The sequence below is a fragment of the Physella acuta genome, unplaced genomic scaffold, assembly GCF_028476545.2.
Source record: "Physella acuta isolate Inbredline_101_S28 unplaced genomic scaffold, ASM2847654v3 ptg000017l, whole genome shotgun sequence".
NCBI classification, from domain to species: domain Eukaryota; kingdom Metazoa; phylum Mollusca; class Gastropoda; family Physidae; genus Physella; species Physella acuta.
In genome coordinates, this window is record NW_026731537.1 from 3985136 (window position 1) to 4002216 (window position 17081).

A 17081-nucleotide genomic window follows, 5' to 3' on the forward strand; every position below is an offset into this window, starting at 1 on the left:
CCTTTCACTAGATTTTACAAAATATAGCTCATAAAAGAACAGAAAACGAAATGTCTAGAAATGTTACTGCTATGCTTAGAGTACAATGCATGTTAACTTACTAGAATTTACTAGATTCTACAACCAGATTGTAAAATAATTTGTTGAAAATAAATGGTTTGTCAATAATTTTTGTATTTACATATAGAAATATTTAGATTTTAGATCTAGGTCTAGGTCTGAAACGGCTTGTTTTCACTTGGTAGTTTTATTTTAACTTTCTTTGTTTCGTTAAATATTAAATGTAAACGCTAAACGGGCATTGCTTGTAAAGGCCCATCATTGAGGTCGGTCATCAAAAGAAGACAAATAAATGACGAAATGGTTTGTCAATATTGCTCCATTATTACTGATTTAGGATAGTCAGTTATAAGACCATCATTCTTTTTAACTATCACACAGACCTCGTTAACCTAGCTAGACCTAGATCTATATGCATGTTTGTCTATTCATTAGATTCTAGTCTAGATCTAGTTGAAGTTAGTTATACCGTAACTTGCAACTGGTCGTAACTTATAAACTTAAGCTTAGTGTTAACCAAGTTACTAGTTACTCTGAGTCAAGTGAGAGAAAGGCAGTCAAGTCTTACTTATACTTAAGTCAAAAAGACTCAGTACTCGCTATTCTAGCTTTTAGATCTAAAATAACTAAATTAAAGTGTAGGCCTAGTAAATTCTTATTCTTAAACTGACTTAAAGTCTTAAAGGTTTAGGAGTTTAGGCCTACTTTCACTTTGTAAGCTAGATTCGAGATCTAAAGTCTAAGTCATAAAAGATGTGTGTCACGGTTGTCATATGTAATATCATAGTAATATGAATATGTATAGTATTATCATGTAATGAATGTGTAAATGTGTAGTCTTTCAGAAGAATGAAGATTCTTTTGTTTTTTAGTAAAACTTTGGTTAATAGATCTAGTTTGAGTTAGAGTCTAACTCGCAACTGGCGCTAGACTTAGAGTCTGAAGTTCGTTTTTTTAAGTTAGTAGCCTAGGCCTAGATCTAGGTGAAATAATTAGACTTTACAATTTTAAATTTGAAGTAATTGAAGTGTCCAAAAAATCGCTGTATTATTACTATTATTAAGCCTATACATATTAGGCCTATTATCTTAAGTTTTAATAGTGTTTATAGAGACAATTTTACACTAAAGTCTGATCATTAGGTCCATTCAACCTACTGCTAGTAGATATAAAATTAGAATAACTAGTTACTAGATTGCGGGGACATAAGTTAAATTTAGGAAGTAGGCCTACATCTTTCTCATTACTTAAAGTACGGATCACAAAACAAATGTCTCTTCCTCTAGTAAGTAAGCCTTACTAACTAATTATAATATAATAAGGCCTAGATCTAGATATAAAATAGACCTAGGCCTATAGCATAAGGCGTTAAAATGACGGTAAAACCTTAGTTTAGCGTCGGAAATTATCGGGTAATGTTTGTTGAGTTTCGGTAACTAGAGTTACGGTAAACCATGGTTTATTTGACCATTGAAATATAAATAGATTGAAAGTCGATTGTAGTAAATTACTGTTTTAATTTTTTAAGTTTAATCGACAAAAGGAAACAAGAATAAATATAATAGTAGATTTAAATTAGTACATCTAAAAATAAAAAACAACAACATATATTAATATAAATATAAATAATGAAGTCAAATGTAATAATTTAATGTTTTTGGCTTGCAGCGGATTTGCGACCATTAATTAATTAGATCTAGATCTAGCTAGATATCCAGATGCTAGGCCAAGTAAAAAAATCTAGATTACGAAAATAGTAACAATGATTACAAAATGTAAAAATGATTACAAAATGTAAAAATGATTAAAAAAATAAATCTATCCAAATTGTAAACATTCTGTATAAAAATAATAGATGACGCCAAAAAAAGTACGGTTTACAGTACTTCCGGTGAATTCTGGAAGTGTGTGACAGACTTTGCTTTTGGTTTACTGTTTTTTACTGCTATACGATTCCGGAATAATAACCGACGCTAAACTAAGGTTTTACCAAAACGACTTCAATTTTGTGTGTATGGGTAAAAAGTGGTAAAATGCAAGAAGGTTGTGAAAACCACCAGTCACAAGGCATTTGACCTTACTCTATGTGTAGGCTGTGTGGGGGTAAAATTTACAAAAATGCGATGATGTTTTTCTAAAATTTTACAGTACCGCAATTTCAAAGATTTACAATGAACTTTGATTTAGACTTTTTAGTATTTTCATTTTAAATTTGTGCATTGTTAAGTAGCTGCACTGTTGTAAACATAATTTAAGTCCATTGAACCTGATGTTGCAATTATTACCTGTACCTTACCCAAAATTACCTTATTAATACGTTAGCTAAACCAAAAATCATTGTGACAGTTTTGTTTCATCTCTCTGTCCATATTAAAATGACTGGTACTGCTAATGTTAACATACTAACAGTAAATTTAATAAAATTCGCAAAAGTATAAAAAAATGAAAGGATGTAAAGCATCTTGAATTTTGTTTTCAGGCTAAATATCTTGCTCAGATAATCCTAGCGGGCACACAAGTTGTGGGCAGAGCTTTTGCTAGAGCTGTAAAACAGGAGTATGCAGCCAGCCAGCAAGCTGCCAAAAATGCAGGCGGCGGTCGGCATGGTGCGAGGAAAGCTGCAGCAGATACAGTTTCAGGGATGACTTTGCAGGTACTTGCCTTTTTCACACTTTTTAAAATATATCACATGATCAGACGATTTTTTTTTGTCTTTTCAAACTTTTTTTTGGCTCACTGGCTTTGTAAATTTTAAATTCCTCTATTGTTTGACCTTTCAGTTTTAATTAGAAAAGGGTGAGACTCTATGTCAAAATATTTATGAGAAGATTATCATCATTAGTAAGGATGGAAGCCAGGTTTCTCTATCAGTAGATTAAGTTTGATTTATTCCAACAGGAAGCTAAACAGGTATTGAACGTAGCAGACATAAACGACACAGAAGCATTGCTTAAAAATTACCAGCATCTGTTTGACGTTAATGATAAGTCTAAGGGAGGATCATTGTATTTACAATCCAAGGTCAGTGTTCTTTTATAGTGCTTCTTATATAACTAGGTTCTAACGACCGTGCATGTGTTGATTTTTAACTGTTCATAAATTCCTGTTACGAACTTCTCTGTTTTTATGTAGGAAGGGGATTTTTTCCTTTATTATCAATGTTTTTTTTTTAACTGTTTATTTCACTTTTCATTTCCTGTTGAAATAGGTTTTTCGGGCCAAAGAAAGAATAGATATGGAAATACAGAATTTAAAGACAACACAGTCAGAAAAAGCAAGAAAGTCCTCATCTGGAGGTCCATCTTGACATTAGTGTTAAATTATGTGTGTGTGGTGTGTGTATGTGTGCATGATCTGAAGTGTAGCTATGAGGTCAGTTATGATGGGATGGGTTGATTTCATTAGACATGTTGTTTTTAGTGGTGTTTGTGGAAAGATGGACATCATCTCACTGTTATTTCTGATACCTGTACACAAAGATGGTGAAATCTTCATCACTGGTTTTTTATTGTTTTTATTTTAATTAGTTAATTATAGAGATGGATCTCTGAAAATTAGTTTACCTTCTGTCAATGATTTTATATGAGATATCACATTAGTGGTGTCAATGGTGTGTGATACCTTGCATGGTGTCACTCTTATCACAAGGAAAGTCATGTTTGGTGTTGATCATGATGGGTTACATTTGTTTTTAGTTGCCAGAAAAAAATCTGTGTTCAGAATATATTTGTTGGCAAAATATGAAATTATCTTAAATAATAGTTGTTTTTAATAAATGAGTTTTTTGGTCAAATACTAAGTTTTATTGTTTGTGAATTTTGCTCTTAATTTTAAGTAATATGTTACTTGTTTGGCTTTTAATGTTTGTAAGGATTTCTGGGCAAGATATTTAGACATAATTTTGTTAAACAATAAAGCCTATTGTATGTAACATCTAGTGGCTAGTATTTGATAATTTTTTAGATACATTTATTATGTTGAGAATAAAAATACAATTTGATTTACATTTGTTCTTTAAAAGTAATGATAATTAATGTTAGAACCTTTGTTTTTCTTTATTAAGACAACACCCTGGTATAAAAATATTTTTTTTCAAAACAAATAGCAAGAATCAATTGTTGTCACTGAGTGTGACAGTGACTTGTACACTTGCTGATTGGTGGTTGTCTTAGGTGTCAGCGTAGTCGAGGCGGTAAAATGAATGGTTGCTAAACCGGAAAGCTCTGAGTTTGAACCCCGGGCAGAAGAGTGATGAAAGCTGGGGATAGCTACCCATCTAGGAGAGACAACTCCAAAATCAAACAACTGCTGCTTTATAGTTTTTGTTTGGTCATAAGCTATGGAAGCAAATCCAAAAAGAAAAGCAAGTTGAAATCAGAGTCAATGGCCTATATGGTGCATAACAAGTTGACATGCAATACTTATCCCTTCCAACACTAGAATTAGGAAAAAAGAAGATGGTGGTCTTGAGTCTCTAAAAGACTGTAAGACTATGAAGTCTTACAGTCTGTAAAAGTCTATAAGACTGACTAGAAATTCCTAGAACATGGATATCACAAGGTCGATTTGGATTCTGAGGTTCACACACCAAATCTACTTTAGAAACTTGTTCAAAATACAAAAAAAAAAATGTGGAGTTTCCCAAGGATTGCTCCCCAAAAGACTGCTTGGTGTTCATTAAGGAGTAAAACTAAATGAAATTATATTTATAAGTACAAGGGTTTATGGTACATTTTATATTGCATATAGAGAAACAAAAAAAATTCACGTAGAAATATACTTTGATCAAATGGCTGAAGAAAGTGATAAAAAAATCTTAATATACTTTGATCAAATGGCTGAAGAAAGTGATTAATTTTTTTTTACAAACCTGACAATAGAAAAGGCCAGTTGTTAATACACGGGTCCTGTATAGAGAAAATGTATTTTCTGAAGAATAGAAGTAAGCCTGTTCTATGAACAAGTAAAGTAGTAAAGCCTCCCTTTCAAACAAAACGGGCGGTTGGAGTAGAGTTCACATGAAGGGATGGTATGGTCAGCTCTATGACCAGCCCTTACTATCCCTACCGTGAGTCAGGTACCCATCAGAGCTGGATAGACTCAGTAACGTTGTACAGTCACGAGTCTTGTCCAAGATCCAAACTTGAGACCTGGCGCCATTACTCGACAGCACCGCACCTTGTTCTGAAAATAGAAATATTTAAAATTAAGCAGTTTAATAATGCTCACTCCTCGACGCCATTATTGACTATAACACCCCCACTCTCTTTTGTTTTTCAAAATCAACCCCCTTTAACGCCCAGGATTCTTTTGCACGTTTTATCCTTTTCTCAATCCAGTTGCCGTTACACATCAAAGTACACGACAAAACTACAACCACAAAAACATCACGCAATTCTGGGAATGTCTATTAAGAGAATAGTACCTTATGTTGCCTTCATTCGCTTATTAAGGCTTAAGCTAATGCCAGTAGTTCTACATCTGAATACTTGTGCCATGTTTCCTTTTTAGGTGAGGTTAACACATTGATGTAGTACTCAATGACACATTGATAGTGTACTCAATGACACATTGATAGTGTACCCAATGACACATTGGATGTACTCAATGATAGATTGTTATTGTACTCAATGACAAATTGATATTGTATGTACTCAATGACACATTGATATTGTACGTACTCAATGACACATTGATAGTGTACTAAATGACACATTGATGTGTACTCAATAACACATTGATGTTGTACTCAATGACACATTGATGTTGTACTCAATGACACATTGATGTTGTACCCAATGACACATGGATGTACTCAATGACACATTGATGTTGTACTCAATGACACATTGATATTGTACCTAGTGACACATTGATGTTGTACTCAATGACACACTGATGTTGTACCCAATGACACATGGATGTACTCAATGACACATTGATGTTGTACCTAGTGACACATTGATGTTGTACTCAATGACAGATTGATATTGTACACAATGACACATTGATATTGTACTCAATGACACATGGATGTTGTACTCAATGACACATTGATATTGTACCTAGTGACACATTGATGTTGTACTCAATGACAGATTGATATTGTACACAATGACACATTGATATTGTACTCAATGACACATGGATGTTGTACTCAATGACACATTGATATTGTACCTAGTGACACATTGATGTTGTACTCAATGACAGATTGATATTGTACACAATGACACATTGATATTGTACTCAATGACACATGGATGTTGTACTCAATGACACATTGATATTGTACCTAGTGACACATTGATGTTGTACTCAATGACAGATTGATATTGTACACAATGACACATGGATGTACTCAATGACACATTGATGTTGTACTTAATGACACATTGATGTTGTACCTAGTCACACACTGATGTTGTACCCACTGACACATGGATGCACTCAATGACACATTGATGTTGTACTCAATGACACATTGATGTTGTACTCAATGACACACTGATGTTGTACTCAATGACACATTGATGTTGTACCCACTGACACATGGATGTACTCAATGACACATTGATATAGTTCTCAATGACACATTGATGTTGTACTCAAAGACACAATGATGTGTACTCAATAACACATTGATGTTGTACTCAATGACACATTGATAGTGTACTCAATGACACATGGATGTACTCAATGACACATTTTTGTACCTAGTGACACATCGATATTGTACTTAATGATACATTAATGTTTTACTCAATGACACATTGATGTTGTACTCAATGACACATTGAAGTTGTACTCCATGACACATGGATGTTGTACCCAATGACACATTGAAGTTGTACTCAATGACATATTGGTATTGTACTTACCGTTGTTGATGTTTTAACTCTAATTGACCCGTGTTATGAAATGCGTATATTTAAAGCAGCAAGTTTTTTTTTTAAAGGCAGCGATAGTTCTAGGCTTTTTATAAAAATATATTATGCAAATGTTAAATACAATCTTCGGAGCTGGCAACGCTGTCAATTAAGCTTTAGTTTTTATTACCATGGCATTTAATTTAGTTAAGGATTAGTACAATCCAACTTATGTCGTGTACCCAATTGAGCTGGGCTTGCTCAGTCCTACAAACTCGAGCCCAGAACTGATATCAAAACTTTCAAACAGCACGCCCACCCGTCTCACCACGCGACCAGTAATTATACACGTTTTTTTTATGTATTCATGGTGTCACGTGGTCGCGTGTGGTGATGGTGGTGTGTGGGGTGGGGGATCTAATGGATCACCCTAACGCTAGCCACACCCCTTTTATCCAGCAGGTTAAAGGTCAGGTAAATTCCCCGAATGAAAGCCAAACGCGGTACATACATTTGTACAAGCCAGCCTGGCAATAAAACCTATTCGGCACTTCAACACCCCAGGTCACCCTCAGGCGGCGTCCCCACGGCCATTGACCACACCGGTCCGCTGGGATTGTGTGATCTATTGTTTACAGAACAACCCCTCGGAAACAATACCCGGATGTTAGCGCTGTGCTTGTACCTCCACCCAAAAACTAGCAGCCGACACAAACAATGGCGGCGGGATGACTTTGAAGAGACTGGCTCAGGGTAAAACGCCTTCAACAACGACAGGTAATGACTAAATAACGGAAACTAATTGTGTCGGGTTAATTACTCAAAAGCACCCTTGAAATTTCAATGATTGGTCATAGCCTTACATCGTTTTTTCAGTCCCAGAAGTGTTGGACCTCGTTTTCAAAATTTTCCTGGTGAACTGATTTTAATTAACGTACCGTGTTAAAGTGGGGCGAGAGGGTGGGGTACGGGTAACTTTGATTGGAGTCTGGTGGTATCAAAAACATTCTTAAGTTACCTGTGTAAACACTACCCCTGCTTAAGATTATCTAACGCTGCTCAAGTAAACTCAGTTAAGGCGCTAGTTCACAGCCCTATAGCTGGTAAGGTTAAGGCCAGTGTTACGATATCAATACAGGCAGTAGCTAGCCCCTACAACCTGATTTAGATACTTTTTTACTTTCTCGTATATACGAAGTATAGAGAAAGTATTGTAATCGTGCACAAAAATAACATGAAATTTTGACAGTTTTCACCGTTTTACTCCTCAGTCCTTCATCACATCCGGAGTATAGAGGACTTATTTTAATCAGGCAAAAATTATAAATACAAATATATAAACGTTTTGGCGTTTTATGCGTTATCGAGTCGTAAAAACTGGACTTTGCAATTCTGTCCGTATGTCTGTGTGTCGTCTGTGTGTAAATACGATAACTTGAGTACCGTTACAGCTAGGTTGATGAAATTTCATATATAAGTATTTTATCAAAATTGTAGATCCTGATCAACTTTTGAGCTATTTCCGATAACCGGAAGTGGTACTTTTTCTACTTTGAATTTTTCAAAAGCCTATAAGTTGCGTACTATTTTAGATAGATGCATGAAATTTCACATGTAAGTAAAAGATCTGATTCTCTACCTTCTATCAAATTTTGAGTTATTTCCGTTGAACGGAGGTACTAATTTACGCTATTTCCGATTTCTCAAAAAACGCATGTAAATTTATAAAGTACTAATAATATCCCGCACTTTTATACACATTAGGCGTTCAATTGGTGTGGGACGGAGTGATCTAGCGGTAGAGAGCTGGTCGGCTAACCCGTTAGTCCCGAGTTCGAATCCGAGTTCAAGTCAGTTAGGGAAAGTAAAGGCGGCTGGGCATAGTGCAGACCACAATATCTCTTCATATGCCGAGGTCAAAGAAACAAGTAAAGTCTACTTCACTTGCCCCATAGACCTTCAGGTTTGAAAGGGAAACTTTTCACTTGGTGTGCAATTCTTTTTTTTTACGAGATTCTATTCTATTATAAAAAGTTTAAGTAATTTAAAATGGATCTATGTCCTGAGTTGCCATCCCTCGTAATTTTATACTAGAATATTCGAGAAAGTTTAGGGGAGATCACTCCCGGTTTATTTTTGCATATGGTTGCTCTACATTTGATAGGAAACTAGGTATAATCATAGTATACTTAGTAATGTGCAATGGAAAATACAAATGTGTCCCATTGAATAGAGATTAACCAGCATTAGCTGGACAATGACCTATCTACACAGCTGGACAATGACCTACTGACAACAGCTGGACAATGACCTATCTACACAGCTGGACAATGACCTACTGACAACAGCTGGACAATGACCTACTGACAACAGCTGGATAATGACCTACTGACAACAGCTAGACAATGACCTACTGACAACAGCTGGACAATGACCTATCTACACAGCTGGACAATGACCCACTGACAACAGCTGGACAATGACCTACTGACAACAGCTGGACAATGACCTATCTACACAGCTGGACAATGACCTACTGACAACAGCTGGACAATGGCCTACTGACAACCGCTGAACAATGACCTACTGACAACAGCTGGACAATGACCTATCTACACAGCTGGACAATGACCTACTGACAACAGCTGGACAATGACCTACTGACAACAGCTGGACAATGACCTACTGACAACAGCTGGACAATGACCTATCTACACCGCTGGACAATGACCTACTGACAACAGCTGGACAATGACCTACTGACAACAGCTGGACAATGACCTACTGACAACAGCTGGACAATGACCTACTGACAACAGCTGGACAATGACCTACTGACAACAGCTGGATAATGACCTACTGACAACAGCTACAAAAAGATATGAATCTGAGTGAATTATCGAACAGTTGTTAGTTGCAATATTCATTAACCCCCTTCTACTATTGTAATTACAAACTTTAAATTGGAAAATAATGCACTAATATAATTATGACCACTAATGCCTACACCATCTATTGTTTTGGTAAACAAAACACTTTGTCTAAAATGTACTTCATATAACTCAGCGGAATCCCTGACTCGTCAAAGACGCCTCTGGGCCCACCCAGCTCTTATAGGTACCTGAACTAAGTTAGGGAAAGTAAAAGCGGATGGGCATAGTGTTGACCACAATATCTTTTCATACACTAAGGTCACAGAAACAGGTAAAATTTATTTTACTTGCAGATTCGAAAGAGTACATTACTCTTTAGAAAGTTTGTCAGATAGCTCAGCGTAGCCATTGTGTACATATAAATGTTAATTAATCTCAAAATGGATACACTGCATCAGGCCTACATTTTGCCTATTGAAAAACCAAGGATTAAACTTTAATTGGAGATTTTAATTAAATGTACACACGTTCTGGTCGAGTGAAACTAGAATGCCACCTCTCATTGACGAACCTTTGAAACTAGTCTCAGGGGTCATAAATCTTACAGGACTGTGACAGCCCCACAAATCCCCATCGTCTGCCGTGAGATGGGAGACCACCCCCACGTAAGGGGGACTGACCCCGCCCACCCAGTCACCACTTACCGTTACTGTATAGGGTTAGGGTGGGGTGGGGGTACACTAATGAATGGATCCCTTTCTTCCCCCAACAAATTCGTTACCCTTATGGTTTCAGTGTCACATGAGTGAAAGGGGCAGGTCACTCTAAACGACAGCTCAAGGTTTAACTGCCCGTGTTTTTTGGCCATAAAACTTGGCCGCCCCGTTGTTATAAATGGAATTCAAATACCCCATCGGTCCAATATTTGTAGACGGCTGTATCCCAAACATCTTTCTGCTCGGGTTGAAAGGGAAAACATCTGAACACGGTGTAACATGTGGATTTAACCATCTGTAAATAATTGCCCAAACTGTATTTTCCTTGTGTGGTTTTCGTGGAAGTTGGTAACAAGCACGGGTACATCAAGAAAAAAGTCAACACTGAAGTATTTGAAATATTTGTTTGAAAAGCGCGTGCGACTAGCACACGTTTCATTCCTTGCAATAAAAAACTGGAGTTTTCAGGTATGTTTTTTTTTCTTTATTCAAAAATTAAAAAAAAAAAACATCCTTAATCAATTAGCTATATTAAGTATTTTATTAGAAGCTGATAAAAAAAATGTTGGTGTAAAAGAAAATTGAAACTATTGTTATTTTATTTTTTGGGGAGACCTTACTATTTCTTGCGACCCAGGCGTATTATGAAAGCCTAGATATTAGTTTTAAGCTGCAATGTTTTGTTTTATGATTACAAAAAGTTAATAAAAATACACTGATAGATGAAAAGAAAACTGCATATTCATAATCGTCTTGGTAAAGCATTAAAACAAAATCAACCTTTCATCAATTAGTATTCCACATTGTTGTCGTTGTCAAGTGGACACGAATTCGAATGTATTGTCTCCGGGTTGGTAATTTGCTTGATAATACTCTGAAAGAGTTGTCAAACCTTTAATGTAATTTTTTTAAATCTAGACTTTGACAGTATATGGGATCGTAGTCTCAATATACACCTCTAAATGAGGTTTTTGAAACCTGTCACACTAGTTACACGTTTAGTGTTTTATTTGCCGAAGACTTTGAGAAAACGTTAAAAATGTTTTTGTTTTTTTTTTAAATACAGCGTAGTTGTTATACTACCGATATAAATAGTTGTTTATCCACAACGTCGGGGAAAATGTGGATGGTAATTTCTTGATTTGTTATACAGTATAGGTGGTGATGTTCTAAGAAATGTTAAGGTTATATGGGCGGGGTGGAGTGTGAAAAACGTCTTTATAAGATGTACACTGTGTCAAAGTATCAGTCCAAAAACATTAGTTTAGGTGCGGCTTGCGCAGTATAGATACTGAAACCATTTAATGCTACTTTACTTGCCCCATTGACTGTAAGGTTTGAAATGCTACTTATTATCTTTACAAAATAGTATTTTATAAACGTTGTCTTCGTGTTGAGGTTAAATCTATTTCTAGAGTTTGGCCCATAATACTCTATGTTTATTTTAAGGCTTGGAATACCTTTTGTTATCAACAATACCGATAGTAAACAAATTTTGCGTTGTATCCTGAAATTATTGAGATGAAATTTTTTGTCAGCATCTCTTACATTTTGTTTTACATACATCATACATGAGGGTTCGTGCATGTTTTATATAACACAACGGGACATTTATACCCACGCCTACTCAATATAAAGTTATATAACATTTTCATTCATCACAAACCTATAATTATACAACTTTTCTGGGCACCTCTCCACACCCGTTTATCGCACACATATCAACACAAACAGCGCTAAAAAAAACTGTGATTAAAACAGAGTTACCGTAATTGAGAACTCAAGACACCATCCCCCGTCTATCACCCATATCAACGCAAACAGCGCTAAAAAAACTGATTAAAACAGTTACCGTAATCTTAGAACTCAAGACAAAATGGCTTGCCACATCGGCATTTCAAACAGTTGTAAAGTTGCACGGTGTGTTTAACAGTAAAGCTATCAACTCTTTGTGTCAACTCTTTTTTCTAGACATGTCGGCCTTTTAGATGTCGGCCTTTTGTCCTACACCATTCTAGCAGGAATCGGTCTTTAAAAAAACAACAGATAGCCTATACCCAATACAACAATGTATACAAAACAAATTAAAAAAAAAACTACCCCATAACTATCTGCTGTTATTATAATACTTGCACAATCCAGTTATATATATATATATATATATATATATATATATATATATATATATATATATATATATATATATATATATATATATATATATATATATATATATATATATATATATATATATATTGTAATAACATAGTAGGCTTTATAGTTTATTGTTTCCATAAAAATATTATGTCCTGATATGCGATATTGTTGTTAGTCTGGTATCATTATTTTAACGATTGTAGGAAAAAAAGTCACAGGAAAAAAAAACACAGGAAAAAAAAACACAGAAAAAAAGTCACAGGAAAAAAAGTCACAGGAAAAAAAGTCACAAATATATATTTGCATGATATTTGTTAATACTTTTATGTATTAAATATTTAGAGAGTGCAAATTAACTTAGGATTAATTAGATGTAATGTAATGTGTGTAGGATGTATACGCATAGGAATTTTTATAATTCATCTAAAAATATTTATTATGAAGTATGTAGATTGTAATTATTTTAAACTTAAGATTAGTAGCATTTAATAGAATGCTCCAAAGTCCACGGTTTTCATCGTGTTTTTTTTTAAAATACCAATATTAAATTACCGTGAAATGGTAAGTTCATCTGACTTGCTGCCCTCAACTCATGGCAACAATAGTTATGTTTAGTTCAACCACCTTTACTGCCCACATTTATCACGCTCATTACATAACAAAACTTAGGATCAAAACAGAAAGCCGACAAGGTTCAAAGGCTGTCATTGACGCGTAACGTTAACAACACAAAATATGTTCGGACAATGACTACTGAGGAGAGGCCGACCAGAGAATAGCCTACGGCAAAATTTGCCTAAATTTCTTTTATAATTAACTTTTCTACCACGTATTTAACTAAATACGTAACAAAATTTGAGATTGTTGTGTAAATTATCTTAGAGTATTTTTACTTACAATTGTTATAAATCATAATGCTTTTAACGTCTATAAATAATTTATGCTATCAAAAAATACAACCCACAACAATAAACATACAAAATTTTACAATTCTTAACAAATTAATAAAAATATTTCTAAAAAGATTTTTGTGACTTTTTTTCTGTGACTATTTCTGTGACTTTTTTTCCGATAAAATTTTTCCACTGTGACTTTTTTTCTGTGACTTTTTTTCCTAGCAAAAACTGTGACTTTTTTTCTGTGTTTTTTTTTCCTGTGACTTTTTTTCCGTTTACCATTTTAACTTATATTCATCATATTTCAGGTCATCTTGCTCTTCCAGTCCGGTACGTTTAAGCTGGTCCAGTCCTGTCGTCCTTCTGTTAGCAGGGATTCCTGCTACACTAATCACTGATAACAGACGACCATAGCAGACGACCATCACGTCATTAGCAGACGACCATAGCAGACGACCATCACGTCGATAGCAGACGGCTATCACGTCTATAGCAGACGACCATCACGTCAATAGCAGACGACCATCACGTCTATAGCAGACGACCATCGTTTGTTCAGCAGGCGTGTCTGGTCCAGTGATTAGCACTTAACCCAGATCCACGGGACAGTTGACACGATGGTCACCGTATGAGCTTATCTGGCTTGTTTGGTAAACCTCCCTCAAGCAGACGACAGCTGAGCTCCGCCTAAACAGTCAACAAATATTGCCATAGCGATAGGTTAGCGTCGCCGGTCCGCTAAATACTGCTAGATGTCGAGACTGGTTTACATCAAACATGGACTACGGTAACAAGTTTGTGATTTAATGATATATTTTTCTTTCCGGTCAAAAAAATCTTGGACTTGTAGGTCCATTTAAAACCGAGTTTACTTTAGCAATAAATGTAAACACAGTGATATTTATAGACCAGGAAAATACTAGTTCAAGACAGTAAAGATGGCTTTACGTGCAGCTGTTCCAACATCGAGCAAACCAGACAACAGTTTTGCGCATGAGCAGAGCACAGTTGACCTGCTCAACTTCATGGAGCGCGCGGCGAATACCATCAAAATGGCACTGGATGCCTCCTCTCGCCCAAGGCGCAATACCAATCAGAAAAGATACCTGCAGAGACAAATAAACAATTTAGAGACATCTACGACTCAGAGGAAACTAAAAAGTACGCATCATGCGAAAATAAACCGGAGACGTGTGTGCAAACTTAGTGGTCAAACTATGCCTGTAAAATCTGAACTTGTACATACAAATTCACAAGCAATGGCTTCCCATCAAAATAACGCTAAAATTTCAGGAGTAAAGATGCTTGAAGAAAGGTGCGTAGATCTACAGACAGCTTCAAGGAATGAGAATGTTTTGAGAATACAAGACACCAATAGATCAAGCACTAACACGAATGTGTATGTGGTAGAGGAATCAAGATCACCCAATCATTTTTCGCCGTCGTTATCACGTGATCGAAACCACTTCCTGTCTGACAGCCAACAACCGTACAACTGTCTACCTAGTGACACCCTTGAGTCTATCCTTGACCAACCAGATTTAAGTGCTATTTTAAGAAACGATTCCTGGGATAGCGTGCACGAAAATCGACCTTACAGAGGTGCTGGTGACCTTGATAAATACCAGTTTAACAGCTGCTGGTCAGACCCCAACGACTGCCAGAAGTACGTGCTGGATTCTACCACCATCAGCAGCAATTCTGAGGACTACCAGCGCTGTGCATATACACAAAACACAAGGACTTCTGAAAGGTATCGACACGGTTCTTATACGCCAATCCCAGAGAGTTCTGAAAAGTACCGACACGGTTCCTATACGCCAATCCCAGAGAGTTCTGAAAAGTACCGACACGGTTCCTATACGCCAATCCCAGAGAGTTCTGAAAAGTACCGACACGGTTCTTATACGCCAATCCCAGAGAGTTCTGAAAAGTACCGACACGGTTCCTATACGCCAATCCCAGAGAGTTCTGAAAAGTACCGACACGGTTCTTATACGCCAATCCCAGAGAGTTCTGAAAAGTACCGACACGGTTCTTATACGCCAACCACAGACGCTAGCAGTTTGGGCACATGCAGCCCACAGTCCTGCTCAGACTCTGGAGATAGCCTCATGTTGACCTCTCCACTACCTGATAGCCTCGTGTTGACCTCTCCACTATCTGATAGCCTCATGTTGACCTCTCCACTACCAGCACTATCCTCTTGTCTTGACTACCAGTGCGGCCAAAGTTCAGCTGGAAGTGAATTAAACAGAACCACCCCAGGTCCAGAACACTCACCTTGTAGACTTGTGTATGCGGATCAAATGTCGCCTTCTTTACACGAAAGTTCCAACATGGAACTAAACACAAGCGTGTTCCTCCAAGATTCCCCCTCCTATGTTTTATCTCGACAACGCAATGAACTTTATTCCCCACACCAGGTCATGCCAAGCCCCGACTACACAAGTTGTGCTTACCATCCACTTCTACAACTACACCACCCAGGCTCCGCCTACAGTTTACCTAATATCGATAGCCCTAAAAGTTTACAACACCCGCATGAAGAACACCCGAGTTATCGTAACGAAGATTCATATCGTTCACCACATTTTCCAAACTTTCTTTTCGTCAATTCATCATCAGTAGACCAGTCATTTTTATTTTCTTCATAGTCAAATAGTTTAAGTTGTGCTCATGGAATGATGCTTGTAGGTGGGGAGATGTGAAAACTGCTCACCAAATACTGCTGCCAACTACACCTGTACAACAGCACGATTTCTACAGCCTGTCTGACCCAGCAAATTTTAGTCCTCTAGTGGTTGGCGTTGGTATTCAACAGCTTTGAAATATTCGTAGGAGCAAAAACAAATTTGCACCAGTATTCAATCACCAATAGGCCTACTCAGTTACAATTTATTTTGTAATATTTTTTGTTACTGTATTGTTAAAATTTCTTGTTCGTTTTTTTTTTAAATTTGTCATTGTATTTTTACAAAAAATTATGGATATTAAATTTATAATATTTAACTGGACTTAAGAGCTTTATGAACTTGAGTCTAACAGTTAGTAGCCCTATCTACAAAATGTAAACACTAAATATAGTGGCGAAAATAAGTAAAAGAAAAGTTAAATGTTAAATGGATTGCGTGTGAAACAAATCCGACTAAAACACACGAACGTAGATTTAGTCAAAAAATGTAACCATTGGCAAGACAGACTTGATAGTAATATAAGTAACATGTCATTTTATGAAATCGATGGACAGTGTCGGCGCCAGGTTATTTAGCGCCCTAGCCAAAACTTATTAAAAGCCCCCCCCCCCAGCAATTTTTTCGTGCCCCTGTATTATCAGAGGCACCCCCCCCCCCCCCCAAACTTTCGATTTGCACCCCCCCCCCTTCAAACTAATGCAAAAATGCAGCTAAAATAACATTTTAATTTGTTTTTACAACCCATTTTTGCGCCCCCTAAGGTCTGCGCCCGGGGACATATGTACCCCCCTGCCCCCCCCCCCCCCCCATCGCT

At 36.5% G+C, this 17081-nt stretch overlaps 1 protein-coding gene across 3 annotated transcripts; it reads left to right on the forward strand.

The window, feature by feature from the left end:
- Positions 1-18: 18 nt before the first annotated feature.
- Positions 19-4060, forward strand: LOC131938396 (mitochondrial import inner membrane translocase subunit Tim16). Of its 3 annotated transcripts, none has more exons than XM_059296420.1 (4): positions 19-156; positions 2540-2713; positions 2959-3081; positions 3269-4060. In XM_059296420.1, exons 1-4 carry the CDS (start codon positions 154-156, stop codon positions 3365-3367), a joined length of 399 nt encoding a protein of 132 aa, XP_059152403.1. In that variant the 5' UTR covers positions 19-153; the 3' UTR covers positions 3368-4060. The 3 variants fall into 3 exon arrangements, with proteins under 3 accessions (XP_059152403.1, XP_059152394.1, XP_059152386.1); XM_059296411.1 differs by lacking the exon at positions 19-156 and adding an exon at positions 277-363; XM_059296403.1 differs by lacking the exon at positions 19-156 and adding an exon at positions 1209-1345.
- The last annotated feature ends 13021 nt before the right edge of the window (positions 4061-17081 follow it).